We start from the raw sequence: 12,631 nt of genomic DNA, 5'->3' as shown, positions 1-12,631 counted from the left end.
ACCTTGGGCCCTAAAGAGTCGCGATGTCGCTTTGTCACGTGACTAGGAGGATGGGCAGCGGGACGCGCGGCTACTTCTGGTTCACGTGATGCAGGCGGAAGGGGGATGTTTGGCCGTCTTTTATCACGTGACTATGATCCGCTGTTGTGGGCGCGGCTCTCCTGCGTCACGTGATGCGAGCACTGATGGAACGCCCCGCCTATTACGTCACGTGACGCGCGCGGCCTCTCCTCGCGCTGGACTCGCAGATCACGTGACAGCGCCGCGCGTGGAGGCGGAAGGGGCGCGGCTTTCTCTGTCACGTTGATCCGCCCCCCTCCCCGTCCTTTCACACCCCGTGTTCACGTGATCCCGGCGGCCGGGCCGGAACCGGAGCCCGCGGTGGCGCCTCCGCCATGGGCTGCTGCTATAGCAGCGAGACCGAGAGCTCCGACCAGGTGAGGGGGGGGCTGCGAGCGGCGAGGGGAGGGGTGAGGGGAGGGGGAGGGGGCCTTGTGGGGAGGGGGCATTGAGGGGGGGGCATAGAGAGGAGGGGGGGCCTTGGGGGGGAGGGGGGACATTGAGGGGAGGAGTCTTGAGGGGATGGGGCATTGAGGGGAGGGGCCTTGAGAGGAGGGGGCATTGAGGGGAGGGGCCTTGAGGGGAGGAGGTCCTTGAGGGGAGGGGGGCCTTGAGGGGAGGGGGGCCTTGAGGGGAGGGGGCCTTGAGGGGAGGGGGCATTGAGTGTAGAGGCCTTGAGAGGAGGGGGCCTTGAAGGGAAGGGGAGGGGCCTTGAGGGGAGGGGGTCCTTGAGGGGCATTGAGGGAGGGGGGACGTTGGGAGGAGGGGTCCTTGAGGGGAGGGGGGGGCTTGGGGAGAGGGGTCCTTGAGGGGAGGGGTCATTGAGGGGAGGGGATCCTGGGGGGGAGGGCTTGGGTGGAGGGGGCCTTGAGGGGAAGGGGGCATTGAGGGGAGAGGCCTTGAGAGGAGAGGGGGCCTTGAGGGGAAGGGGAGAGGCCTTGCGGGGAGGGGGTCCTTGAGGGGCATTGACGGGAGGGGGACATTGAGAGGAGAGGGAACCTTGAGGGTAGGGGGAACCTTGAGGGGAGGGGGTCCTTGAGGGGAGGGGGACTGAGGGGAGGGGGGGATCTTGAGGGGAGAGGGGGATCTTGAGGGGAGGGGGGGGATCTTGAGGGGAGGGGGGATCTTGAGGGGAGGGGGGGGGCCTTGGGGGGAGGGGGGGACCTTGAGGGGAGGGGCCTTGAAGGAAGGGGGAGGGGCCTGGGGAGGGGGAGGGGCCTTGTGGGGGGGACTCTTGAGGGGAGGGAGTTTTTGAGGAGAGGTTTTTTGGGGGGGGGGCATTGAGGGAAGGGGGGGCCTGAGGGGAGGGGGCTGCAGAGGAAGGGGCGTGGCCTTGAGGGGGCGTGGCCTCGAGGGGAGGAGGCCTTGAGGGAAGGGGGTTGAGAAGGTGTGGCCTTGGGGGGGAGGGGGTGTGGCCTTGGGGGGAGGGGCCTTGGGGGAGGGGCCTTGAGGGGAGGGGCTTTGAGGGGGGAGTGGCTTTGAGAGGAGGGGGAGTGGCCTTGAAGGGGGGGTCGTTGAGGGGAGGAGGAGTGGCCTTGAGGAGAGGGGGTGGGGGCCTTGAGGAGAGGGGTGGGGCTTGAGGAGAGGGGGTGTGGCCTTGAGAGGGGGAGTGGCCTTGAGAAGGGGAGTGGATGTGAGGGGAGGGGGCATGGCCTTGAGAGGAGGGGGGCGTGGCCTTGAGGGGTTGTTGGGGTTCAGGGGGTTCTTGGAACATGGGGGGGTTGGGGTTCAGGGCTCAGAGTTTGGGGGTGTCCTGGTTGGGGGGCTCAGAGTAGCTCAGGGTTTGGGGGGTCAGGGTTGGGGGTATCAGGTTTGGGGGGTTTTGGGGTGTCAGGGGGTTTTGGGGGCTCAGAGTTTGGGGGGTGTCTGGGTTTGGGGTTTTTGGGGTGTCAGGGTTGGGGGGTTTGGGGGGGTCAGGGGTTTTTGGGGTTCAGGAAGGTCTCAGGGTTTGGGGGTGTCAGCATTTGGGGGGTTCAGAGTAGCTCAGGGTTTGGGGGTGTCAGGGTTTGGGGGCTCAGGTTTGGGGGTGTCATGTTTGAGGGGTTTTGGGGTGTCAGGGGGTTTGGGGGGTCTCAGGGTTTGGGGGTGTCAGGGTTAGGGGGCATCAGGTTTGGGGGTGTTGGGGTGTCAGGGTTGGGGGGTTTGGGGGTGTCAGGGTTTTTTGGGGTTCAGGGGTGTCTTAGGGTTTGGGGGTGTCAGCATTTGGGGGGCTCAGGGGGTGTCGGGGTTGGGGGTGTCCTGGTTGAGGGGTTCAGGGTTTGGGGGACTCAGAGTAGCTCAGAGTTTAGGGGTGTCGGAGTTTGGGGGCTCAGGGTTTGGGGGTGCTGGGTTGGGGTTTTTGGGTGTCAGGGTTGGGGGGGTCAGGGGTTTTTGGGTTCAGGGGGTCTTAGGGTTTGGGGTTGTCAGCATTTGGGGGCTCAGGGGGTGTCTGGGTTTGGGGGTGTCCTGGTTGAGGGGCTCAGGGTTTGGGGGGCTCAGAGTACTCAGAGTTTGGGGGGTGTCTGGGTTTGGGGTTTTTGGGGTGTCAGGGGTTTTTGGGGTTCAGGGGTCTCAGGGTTTGGGGGTGTCAGCTTTTGGGGGGTACAGGGGTGTCGGGGTTTGGGGGTGTCTGGGTTGGGGGTTTTTGAGGTGTCAGGATTAGGGGGGTTTGGGGGTGTCGGGGTTGGGGGTTCAGGGTTTGGGTGTCTGGGTTTGGGGGTTTTTTGGGGTGTCGGGGGGGTTTGGGGTGTCGGGGTTTGGGGGTGTCGGGTTTTGGGGGGCTCAGCATTTTGGGGTCTCAGAGGGGTGAAAGTTTGGGGGGTTTTGGGGGTGTCAGAGCTTGGAGGGTTTGGGGTGTCGGGGTTTGGGGTGTCAGAGGGCTCGTGGGGGTCAGGGCTCAGTTTTGGGGGGGGGCACAGGGGGTTTAAGGGTGTTGAGGGGGATTTGGGGGTGTCAGGGTGAGGTTTGGGGGTTCAGGGGCCTCCGGGGGTGAAGGTTAAGGGGCTTGGGGGTGTCGGGTGGGGTTTTGGGGTGTCAGAGGGGCAGTTTGGGGGTGTCAGAGGGGAGTTTGGGGGTGTCGGGAGGGTTTGGGGGTGTCAGGGGGTTTGGGGGTGTCAGAGGGGAGTTTGAGGGTGTCAGGGGCCTCGTGGGGGTCAGGGTTTGGGGGTGTCAGAAGAGAGTTTGGGGGTCTCGGGGGGGTTTAAGGGTGTTGAGGGGGATTTGGGGGTGTCAGGGTGGGGTTTGGGGGTGTCAGAGGGATTTGGGGGTGTCAGGGTTGGGTTTGGGGGTGTCAGAGCCTCACAGGGCTCTCACAGGGGTTCAGCGCTTCTTAACTCGTGTGGTTTTGGGGTTCAGTGCTTTTCAATATGTTTTTGGGGTTCAGCGCTTCTCAATGTGTTTTTTTTTGGGGTTCAGTGGTTGTCAGTGTCATTTTTTGGGTTCAGTGGATCTCAATGTGGTTTTTTTGGGGGTTCAATGTGGTTTTTTTGGGGTTCAATGTGGGGTTGTTTTGGGTTCAATGGATTTTTGGGGGTTCAATGTAGGTTTTTTTGGGTGGTTTTTGCCATGTGGTTTTTTGTGGTTCAATGCGGGTTTTTTTGGGGTTCAGTGGATCTCAATGCGTTTTTTTGGGGTTCACTGTGGTTTTTTGGGGTTCAGTGGATCTCAATGCGTTTTTTTGGGGTTCACTGTGGTTTTTTTGGGGTTCAGTGGATCTCAATGTGGTTGTTTTGGGGTTCAATGCGATTTTTTGGGGGTTCAGTGGATCTCAATGGGGTTTTTTGGGGTGGGGTGGATCTCAATGGGTTTTTTGGGGTTCAATGTGTTTTTTGGGGTTCAGTGATCTCAATGTGGGTTTTTTGGGGTTCAATGGTTTTTTTTGGGGTTCAGTGGATCCAATGTGGTTTTTTTGGGGTCAATGTTTTTTTTGGGGTTCACTTTGGTTTTTTTGGGGTTCAGTGGATCCCAATGTGGTTTTTTGGGTCAATGTGGTTTTTTTGGGGTTCAGTTGACCTCAATGTGGGTTTTTTTGGGGTTCAATGTGGTTTTTTTGGGGTTCAGTGGATCTCAATGTGGTTTTTTTGGGGGGTTCGGTGTGGTTTTTTGGGGGTTCAATGTGTTTTTTTTGGGGTTCAATGTGGGTTTTTTGGGGTTCAATGTGGGTTTTTTTGGGGTTCAGTGGATCTCAATGTGTTTTTTCTGGGGTTCAATGTGGTTTTTTTGGGGTTCAATGTGGCCTTTTGGGGTTCAGTGGATCCCAATGTGGTTTTTTTGGGGTTCAATGTGGTTTTTTTTGGGTTCAATGTGTTTTTTTTGGGGTTCAGTGGATCTCAATGTGGTTTTTTTGGGGTTCAATGTGGTTTCTTTGGGGTTCAGTGGATCTCAATGTGGGGTTTTTTGGGGTTCAATGTGGGTTTTTCGGGGGTTCAATGTGGTTCTTTTGGGGTTCACTGTGGTTTTTTTGGGGTTGGATCCCAATGGAGGTTTTTTTGGGGTCAATGTGGTTTTTTGGGGTTCATGGATTTCAATGTTTTTTTGGGGTTCAGTGGATCTCAATGTGGTTTTTTGGGGTTCAATGCGGTTTTTTGGGGTTCACTGTGTTTTTTTTGGGGTTCAATGGATCTCAATAGGGTTTTTTTGGGGTTCAGTGGATCCCAATGGGGGTTTTTTTTTGGGGTCAATGTGGTTTTTTTGAGGTTCAGTGGATCCCAATGGGGTTTTTTTGGGGTTCACTGTGGTTTTTTGGGGGTTCACTGTGGTTTTTTTGGGGTTCACTGTGGTTTTTTTGGGGTTCTCCCGTCAGGAGGAGGAGACGAAGCGCCTCCTGGAGCCTCCGAGCACTCCTCCGGCGAAGAGCCCGAGCGGTGCCGAGCGCGGCTGCTCCGGCGTTCCGGCGGCGCGCACCGACGAGCAGGCCATGCTCTCCTCCATCCTCGCCAAAACCGCCATGTGAGTACCTGCCGGAACCTTCCGGAACCTTCCGGAGTCCATCCGGAATCTTCTGGAACCATCCAGAACTCTCCAGAGTCCATCCAGGACCATCTGGAGTCCATCCAGAACCTTCTGGAACGTTCTGGAGTCCTTCTGGAACCTTTCGGAGTCCATCCGGAACCTTCCGGAACCATCTGGAGTCCATCCAGAACCATCTGGAACCATTCAGAACCCTCCAGAGTCCATTCAGAATCGTCTGGAGTCCATCCGGAACCTTCCAGAGCATTCTGGAGTCCATCCAGAACCTTCCAGAGTCCATCTGGAACCTTTTGGAACCTTCTGGAGTCCATCCAGAACCTTCCAGAGTCGTTCCAGAACCCTCTGGAACCTTCTGGAACCTTCCCGAGTCCATCCAGAACCCCTCAGAACCATCTGGAGTCCATCCGGAACCTTCCAGAGCGTTCTGGAGCCCATCTGGAACCTTCCAGAGTCTATCCAGAACCTTCTGGAACCTTCCGGAGTCCCTCTGGACCATCCAGAATCCTCTGGAGTCCATCCGGAACCTTCTGGAACATTCCGGAGTCCCTCTGGACCCCTCCAGAATCCTCCGGAGTCCCTCCAGAACCTTCCAGAGCCCATCCAGAACTTTCTGGAACCTTCCTGAGTCCATCCAGAACCCCTCAGAACCATCCAGAGTCCATCCAGAACCTTCTGGAACCATCCAGAACCTTCCGGAGTCCTTCTGGAACCCTCCAGAACCATCTGGAGTCCATCTGGAATCCTCTGGAACCTTCTAGAGTCTATCTGGAACCATCCAGAACCTTCTGGAACCTTCCCGAGTCCATCCAGAACCTTCTGGAGTCCATCTGGAATCCTCCAGAACTATCTGGAGTCTATCTGGAACCGTCCAGAACCTTCCAGAGTCCATCCGGAACTTTTTGGAACCCTCTGGAGTCCATCTGGAACCTTCTGGAGTCCCTCTGGAACCCTCCAGAACCACCTGGAGTCCATCGAAAACCCTCCGGAGTCTCTCCGGAAGCCTCCAGAGTCCATCCGGAACCTTCTGGAGTCCACCTGGAATCCTCCAGAAATCTGGAGTCCATCCAGAACCTTCCAGAGCTCATCCAGAACCTCTGGAACCATCTGGAGCCCATCCAGAACCATCCACAACCGTCCAGAGTCCCTCCGGAGTTGATCCCTTCCAACCCTTTCCCGATTCCAAGAGGTGATCCATGAACCCAAGAGGTGGATCTCGATGGGCTTTGAGATCCCTTCCAACCCATTCTCTGATTCCAAGCGGTGATCCATGAACCCAAGAGGTGGATCTCGATGGGCTTTGAGATCCTTCCAACCCAATCCCTGATTCCAAGAGATGATCCATGAACCCAAGAGGTGGATCTCGATGGGCTTTGAGGTCCTTCCAACCCATTCCCATTCCAAGAGGTGATCCATGAACCCAAGAGGTGGATCTCGATGGGCTTTGAGGTCCTTCCAACCCATTCCCTGATTCCAAGCGGTGATCCATGAACCCAAGAGGTGATCCATGAACCCAAGAGGTGGATCTCGATGGGCTTTGAGGTCCTTCCAACCCATTCCCTCATTCCAAGAGGTGATCCATGACCCCAAGAGGTGGATCTCGATGGGCTTTGAGGTCCTTCCAACCCATTCCCTGATTCCAAGAGGTGATCCATGACCCCAAGAGGTGGATCTCGATGGGCTTTGAGATCCTTCCAATCCATTCCTGATTCCAAGCGGTGATCCATGAACCCAAGAGGTGATCCATGAACCCAAGAGGTGGATCTCGATGGGCTTTGAGATCCTTCCAACCCATTCCCTGATTCCAAGCGGTGATCCATGAACCCAAGAGGTGGATCTCGATGGGCTTTGAGGTCCTTCCAACCCATTCCCGGATTCCGAAGGGCGTTCCGCGCATCGGAGTGTTGGAACTGTACCTTTTTTCCCTGTGAGGACCTCTTCTTCCGGAGGCGTCGGAGCGATTCCGGGGTTGGGAAAGAGCCCTCTTGACGGGATCTTCTCCGTTGTGTCTCCGCAGTAACATCATCGACGTCTCGGCCGCCGATTCCCAAGGGATGGAGCAGCACGAGTACATGGATCGCGCCCGGCACTACAGGTGCGACCCCGGAGAGCCTCCGGCAACTCATCCCGAATTCCCAATCCTCATTCCCGGCTCCAAATCCTCATTCCCGGTGCCCAAATCCTCATTCCCGGCTCCAAATCCTCATTCCCATCTCCCAAATCCTCATTCCTGGCTCCGAATCCTCATTCCCGGCACTCAAATCCTCATTCCCGGCTCCAAATCCTCATTCCCGGCACTCAAATCCTCATTCCCGGCTCCAAATCCTCATTCCCGGAGCTCAAATCCTCATTCCCGGCTCCAAATCCTCATTCCCGGCTCCAAACCCTCATTCCCGGAGCTCAAATCCTCATTCCCGGCTCCAAATCCTCATTCCCGGCGCTCAAATCCTCATTCCCGGCTCCAAATCCTCATTCCCAGTGCTCAAATCCTCATTCCCGGTGCCCAAATCCTCATTCCCGGCTCCAAATCCTCATTCCCGGCTCCAAATCCTCATTCCCGGCGCTCAAATCCTCATTCCCGGCTCCAAATCCTCATTCCCGGCTCCCAAATCCTCATTCCCGGTGCTCAAATCCTCATTCCGGCTCCAAATCCTCATTCCCAGCGCTCAAATCCTCATTCCCGGCTCCAAATCCTCATTCCCGGCTCCAAATCCTCATTCCCGGCGCTCAAATCCTCATTCCCGGCTCCAAATCCTCATTCCCGGCACTCAAATCCTCATTCCCGATTCCAAATCCTCATTCCCGGCGCTCAAATCCTCATTCCCGGCTCCAAATCCTCATTCCCGGCTCCAAATCCTCATTCCCGGCGCTCAAATCCTCATTCCCGATTCCAAATCCTCATTACCGGCGCTCAAATCCTCATTCCCGATTCCAAATCCTCATTCCCGGCGCTCAATCCTCATTCCCGATTCCAAATCCTCATTCCCGATTCCAAATCCTCATTCCCGGCGCTCAAATCCTCATTCCGGCTCCAAATCCTCATTCCCGGCACTCAAATCCTCATTCCCGATTCCAAATCCTCATTCCCGATTCCAAATCCTCATTCCCGGTGCTCAAATCCTCATTCCTGGCTCCAAATCCTCATTCCCGGCTCCAAATCCTCATTCCCGGAGCTCAAATCCTCATTCCCGTCAACCAAATCCTCATTCCCAATCCTCAAATCCTCATTCCCGGCTCCAAATCCTCATTCCCGGCTCCAAATTCCCCATTGTGTCCCATTGTGTCCCATTGAGTCCCATTGTGTCCCATTGTGTCCCATTGTGTCCCATTGAGTCCCATTGTGCCCCATTGTGCCCCATTGAGCCCCATTGTGTCCCATTGAGCCCCATTGAGCCCCATTTTGTCCCATTGAGTCCCTTTAACTCCCATTGTGTCCCATTGTGTCCCATTGAGTCCCATTGAGTCCCATTGAGCCCCATTGAGCCCCATTGTGTCCCATTGAGTCCCATTGAGTCCCATTGAGTCCCATTATGTCCCATTGAGTCGCATTGAGTCCCATTGTGTCCCATTGAGTCCCATTGAGTCCCATTGAGTCCCATTGTGTCCCATTGAGTCCCATTGAGTCCCATTGTGTCCCATTGTGTCCCATTGTGTCCCATTGAGTCCCATTGAGTCCCATTGTGTCCCATCGTGTCGTATTGAGTCCCATCGTGTCCCATCGTGTCCCATCGAGTCCCATCGTGTCCTATTGTGTCCCATTGTGTCCCATTATCTCCCATTGTGTCCCATTGAGTCCCATTGAGTCCCATTGAGTCCCATTGAGTCCCATTGTGTCCCATTGAGTCCCATTGTGTCCCATTGTGTCCCATTGTGTCCCATTGAGTCCCATTGTGTCCCATTGTGTCCCATTGAGTCCCATTGAGTCCCATTGAGTCCCATTGTGTCCCATTGAGCCCCATTGAGCCCCATTGAGCCCCATCGAGCCACATCGAGTCCCATCGAGTCCCATCGAGTCCCATCGTGTCCCATTGAGCCCCATTGAGTCCCATTCAGTCCCATCGAGTCCCATCGAGTCCCATCGAGTCCCATTGAGTCCCATTCAGTCCCATTGTGTCCCATTGTGTCCCATCGAGCCCCATCGAGTCCCATCGAGTCCCATCGAGTCCCATCGTGTCCCATTGAGCCCCATTGAGTCCCATTGAGTCCCATCGAGTCCCATCGAGTCCCATCGAGTCCCATTGAGTCCCATTCAGTCCCATTGTGTCCCATTGTGTCCCATTGTGTCCCATTAACTCCCATTGAGTCCCATTGAGTCCCATTGAGTCCCATTGTGTCCCATTGAGTCCCATTGAGTCCCATTGAGTCCCATTGTGTCCCATTGTGTCCCATTGAGTCCCATTGAGTCCCATTGAGTCCCATTGACTCCCATTGAGTCCCATTGAGTCCCATTGAGTCTCATTGTGTCCCATTGAGTCCCATTGAGTCCTTTTAACTCCCATTGTGTCCCATTGAGTCCCATTGAGTCCCATTGTGTCCCATTGTGTCCCATTGTGTCCCATTGTGTCCCATTGTGTTCTATTGAGTCCCATTGAGTCCCATCGAGTCCCATTGTGTCCCATTGAGTCCCATTGAGTCCCATTGAGTCCCATTGTGTCCCATTGAGTCCCATTGAGTCCCATTGAGTCCTTTTAACTCCCATCGAGTCCCATCGAGTCCCATCGAGTCCCATCGTGTCCCATCGAGTCCCATCGAGTCCCATCGAGTCCCATTCAGTCCCATTGTGTCCCATTGTGTCCCATTGATTCCCATTGTGTCCCATTATGTCCCATTGAGTCCCATTGTGTCCCATTGAGTCCCATTGTGTCCCATTGTGTCCCATTGTGTCCCATTGAGTCCCATTGTGTCCCATTGAGTCCCATTGTGTCCCATTGTGTCCCATTGATTCCCATTGTGTCCCATTGTGTCCCATTGAGTCCCATTGAGTCCCATTGAGTCCCATTGTGTCCCATTGAGTCCCATTGAGTCCCATTGTGTCCCATTGTGTCCCATTGTGTCCCATTGAGTCCCATTGTGTCCCATTGTGTCCCATTAACTCCCATTGAGTCCCATTGTGTCCCATTGTGTCCCATTGAGTCCCATTGAGTCCCATTGAGTCCCATCGAGTCCCATCGAGTCCCATCGAGTCCCATTGAGTCCCATTGTGTCCCATTGAGTCCCATTGAGTCCCATTGTGTCCCATTGATTCCCATTGATTCCCATTGTGTCCCATTGAGTCCCATTGACTCCCATTGACTCCCATTTAGTCACATTGAGTCCCATTGAGTCCCATTGTGTCCCATTGTGTCCCATTGAGTCCCATTGTGTCCCATTGTGTCCCATTGTGTCCCATTGACTCCCATTGTGTCCCATTGATTCTCATTGCGTCCCATTGATTCCCATTGCGTCCCATTGAGTCCCATTATGTCCCATTGTGTCCCATTGTGTCCCATTGTGTCCCATTGTGTCCCATTGAGTCCCATTGAGTCCCATTGAGTCCCATTGAGTCCCATTGAGTCCCATTGATTCCCATTGAGTCCCATTGAGTCCCATTGTGTCCCTTTAACTCCCATTAACTCCCATTGAGTTCCATTGTGTCCCATTGAGTCCCATCGTGTCCCATTGTGTCCCATTAACTCCCATTGTGTCCCATTGTGTCCCATTGAGTCCCATCGTGTCCCATTGTGTCCCATTGATTCCCATTGTGTCCCATTGTGTCCCATTGTGTCCCATTGTGTCCCATTGAGTCCCATTGTGTCCCATTGTGTCCCATGGAGTTCCATTGACTCCCATTGTGTCCCATTGAGTCCCATTGAGTCCCATTGTGTCCCATTGAGTCCCATTGTGTCCCATTGTGTCCCATTGTGTCCCATTGAGTTCTATTGAGTCCCATTGTGTCCCATTGTCCACCATCGCTTCCCGTTGTGTCCCGTTGTCCCCCTCGTTGTCCGACTGTCCCCCTCCGGCTCCGCTCTCTCCGGCAGCACTCGTTTGGCGATGCTGAGCGGCTCTCTGACGCGTTGGAAGAAGCCACCGCCGCTGCCGTCGCTGACGGCGCAGCCCCACCAGGTCCTCGCCAGCGATCCCGTCCCTCCGCCGACCTCCAGCAGGTGAGGAACCCCAACGCCTCCCCATTCCCTTCGCTCCCATGAAGATCCGGATCCGGATCCGCCTCTGGAAGCCCAGGAGGGATGGAGGACACCACGGAGGTGGTGATCCTGAGGGCTGGAGAACCTCCAGGAGGACGCGGGTGGGAGAGGTGGAGAAGAGAAGGGTTCGTGGAGACCTTTAGAGCAGATTCCAAGAGGGAAAGGGGTTCCAGGGGAAGCTCCCAATGGATCCGGTGGGGCTGGAGAAGACCCTGTCCCATCCCGGGAGGCCCTGAGCCGGTGGGAGGGGTCCAATGGATCTGGATGGGCTTCAAGGAACCTTCCAACCCATTCCCTGATTCCAAGAGGTGATCCATGAGCCCAAGAGGTGGATCTCAATGGGCTTTGAGGTCCTTCCAACCCATTCCCTGATTCCAAGAGGTGATCCATGAACCCAAGAGGTGGATCTCGATGGGCTTTGAGGTCCTTCCAACCCATTCCCTGATTCCAAGAGGTGATCCATGAACCCAAGAGGTGGATCTCGATGGGCTTTGAGGTCCTTCCAACCCATTCCCTGATTCCAAGAGGTGATCCATGAACCCAAGAGGTGGATCTCGATGGGCTTCAAGGAACCTTCCAACCCATTCCCTGATTCCAAGAGATGATCCATGAACCCAAGAGGTGGATCTCGATGGGCTTTGAGGTCCTTCCATCCCATTCCATGATTCCAAGAGGTAATCCATGAACCCAAGAGGTGGATCTGGATGGGCTTTGAGATCCTTCCAACCCATTCCCTGATTCCAAGAGGTGATCCATGAACCCAAGAGGTGGATCTGGATGGGCTTTGAGGTCCTTCCAACCCATTCCCTGATTCCAAGCGGTGATCCATGAACCCAAGAGGTGGATCTCGATGGGCTTTGAGGTCCTTCCAACCCATTCCCTGATTCCAAGAGGTGATCCATGAACCCAAGAGGTGGATCCGGATGAGCTTTGAGATCCCTCCGGATGCTCCCAACCCTTCTCCCGTGGGCTGACGGCTCCTCCTTTTCCGTAGGTTTCCCGTATCGCCGCCTACGCCTTCAGCGCTCTCTCCCAGATCCGCGTCGACGCCAAGAGGAGCTCGTTGTCCAGTTTGGAATTCCATGAGCTCCCCACGACCCCTTCCCGACCTCCGGGGGCTTCTGTTGGGGGGATTTCCTTGGATTTTGGGTCATTTTTCCCCTTTCCGATGACCCCGGGATCATCTTTTGGGGGGATTTCCTTGGATTTTGGGTCATTTTTTCCCCTTTCCGATGACCCCGGGATCATCCTTTGGGGCAATTTCCTTGAATTTAGGGTCATTTTTCCCCTTTCCGATGACCCCGGGATCATCCTTTGGGGGATTTCCTTGGATTTTGGATCATTTTTCCCCTTCTCGATGACCCCGGAATCATCTTTTGGGACAATTTCCTTGGATTTAGGCTCATTTTTCCCCTTTCCGATAACCCCGGGATCATCTTTTG

General features: G+C 55.3%; 1 protein-coding gene across 1 annotated transcript; it reads left to right on the top strand.

Annotated features, from left to right (window-relative positions):
* The first annotated feature begins 286 nt into the window (after window positions 1-286).
* Window positions 287-12,404, top strand: LAMTOR1 (late endosomal/lysosomal adaptor, MAPK and MTOR activator 1). Its single transcript, XM_054056853.1, is given in 7 exon segments — window positions 287-437; window positions 4,841-4,986; window positions 7,022-7,099; window positions 11,025-11,131; window positions 11,134-11,150; window positions 12,184-12,238; window positions 12,241-12,404. Coding segments are annotated over 7 exon segments (480 nt in total). The 5' UTR covers window positions 287-395; the 3' UTR covers window positions 12,276-12,404.
* The last annotated feature ends 227 nt before the right edge of the window (window positions 12,405-12,631 follow it).

This window comes from Cuculus canorus, chromosome 1 (assembly GCF_017976375.1).
Source record: "Cuculus canorus isolate bCucCan1 chromosome 1, bCucCan1.pri, whole genome shotgun sequence".
NCBI classification, from domain to species: domain Eukaryota; kingdom Metazoa; phylum Chordata; class Aves; order Cuculiformes; family Cuculidae; genus Cuculus; species Cuculus canorus.
Note: the sequence above shows the minus strand (reverse complement) of the source record. Positions and strands in the feature narration are given on the sequence as shown.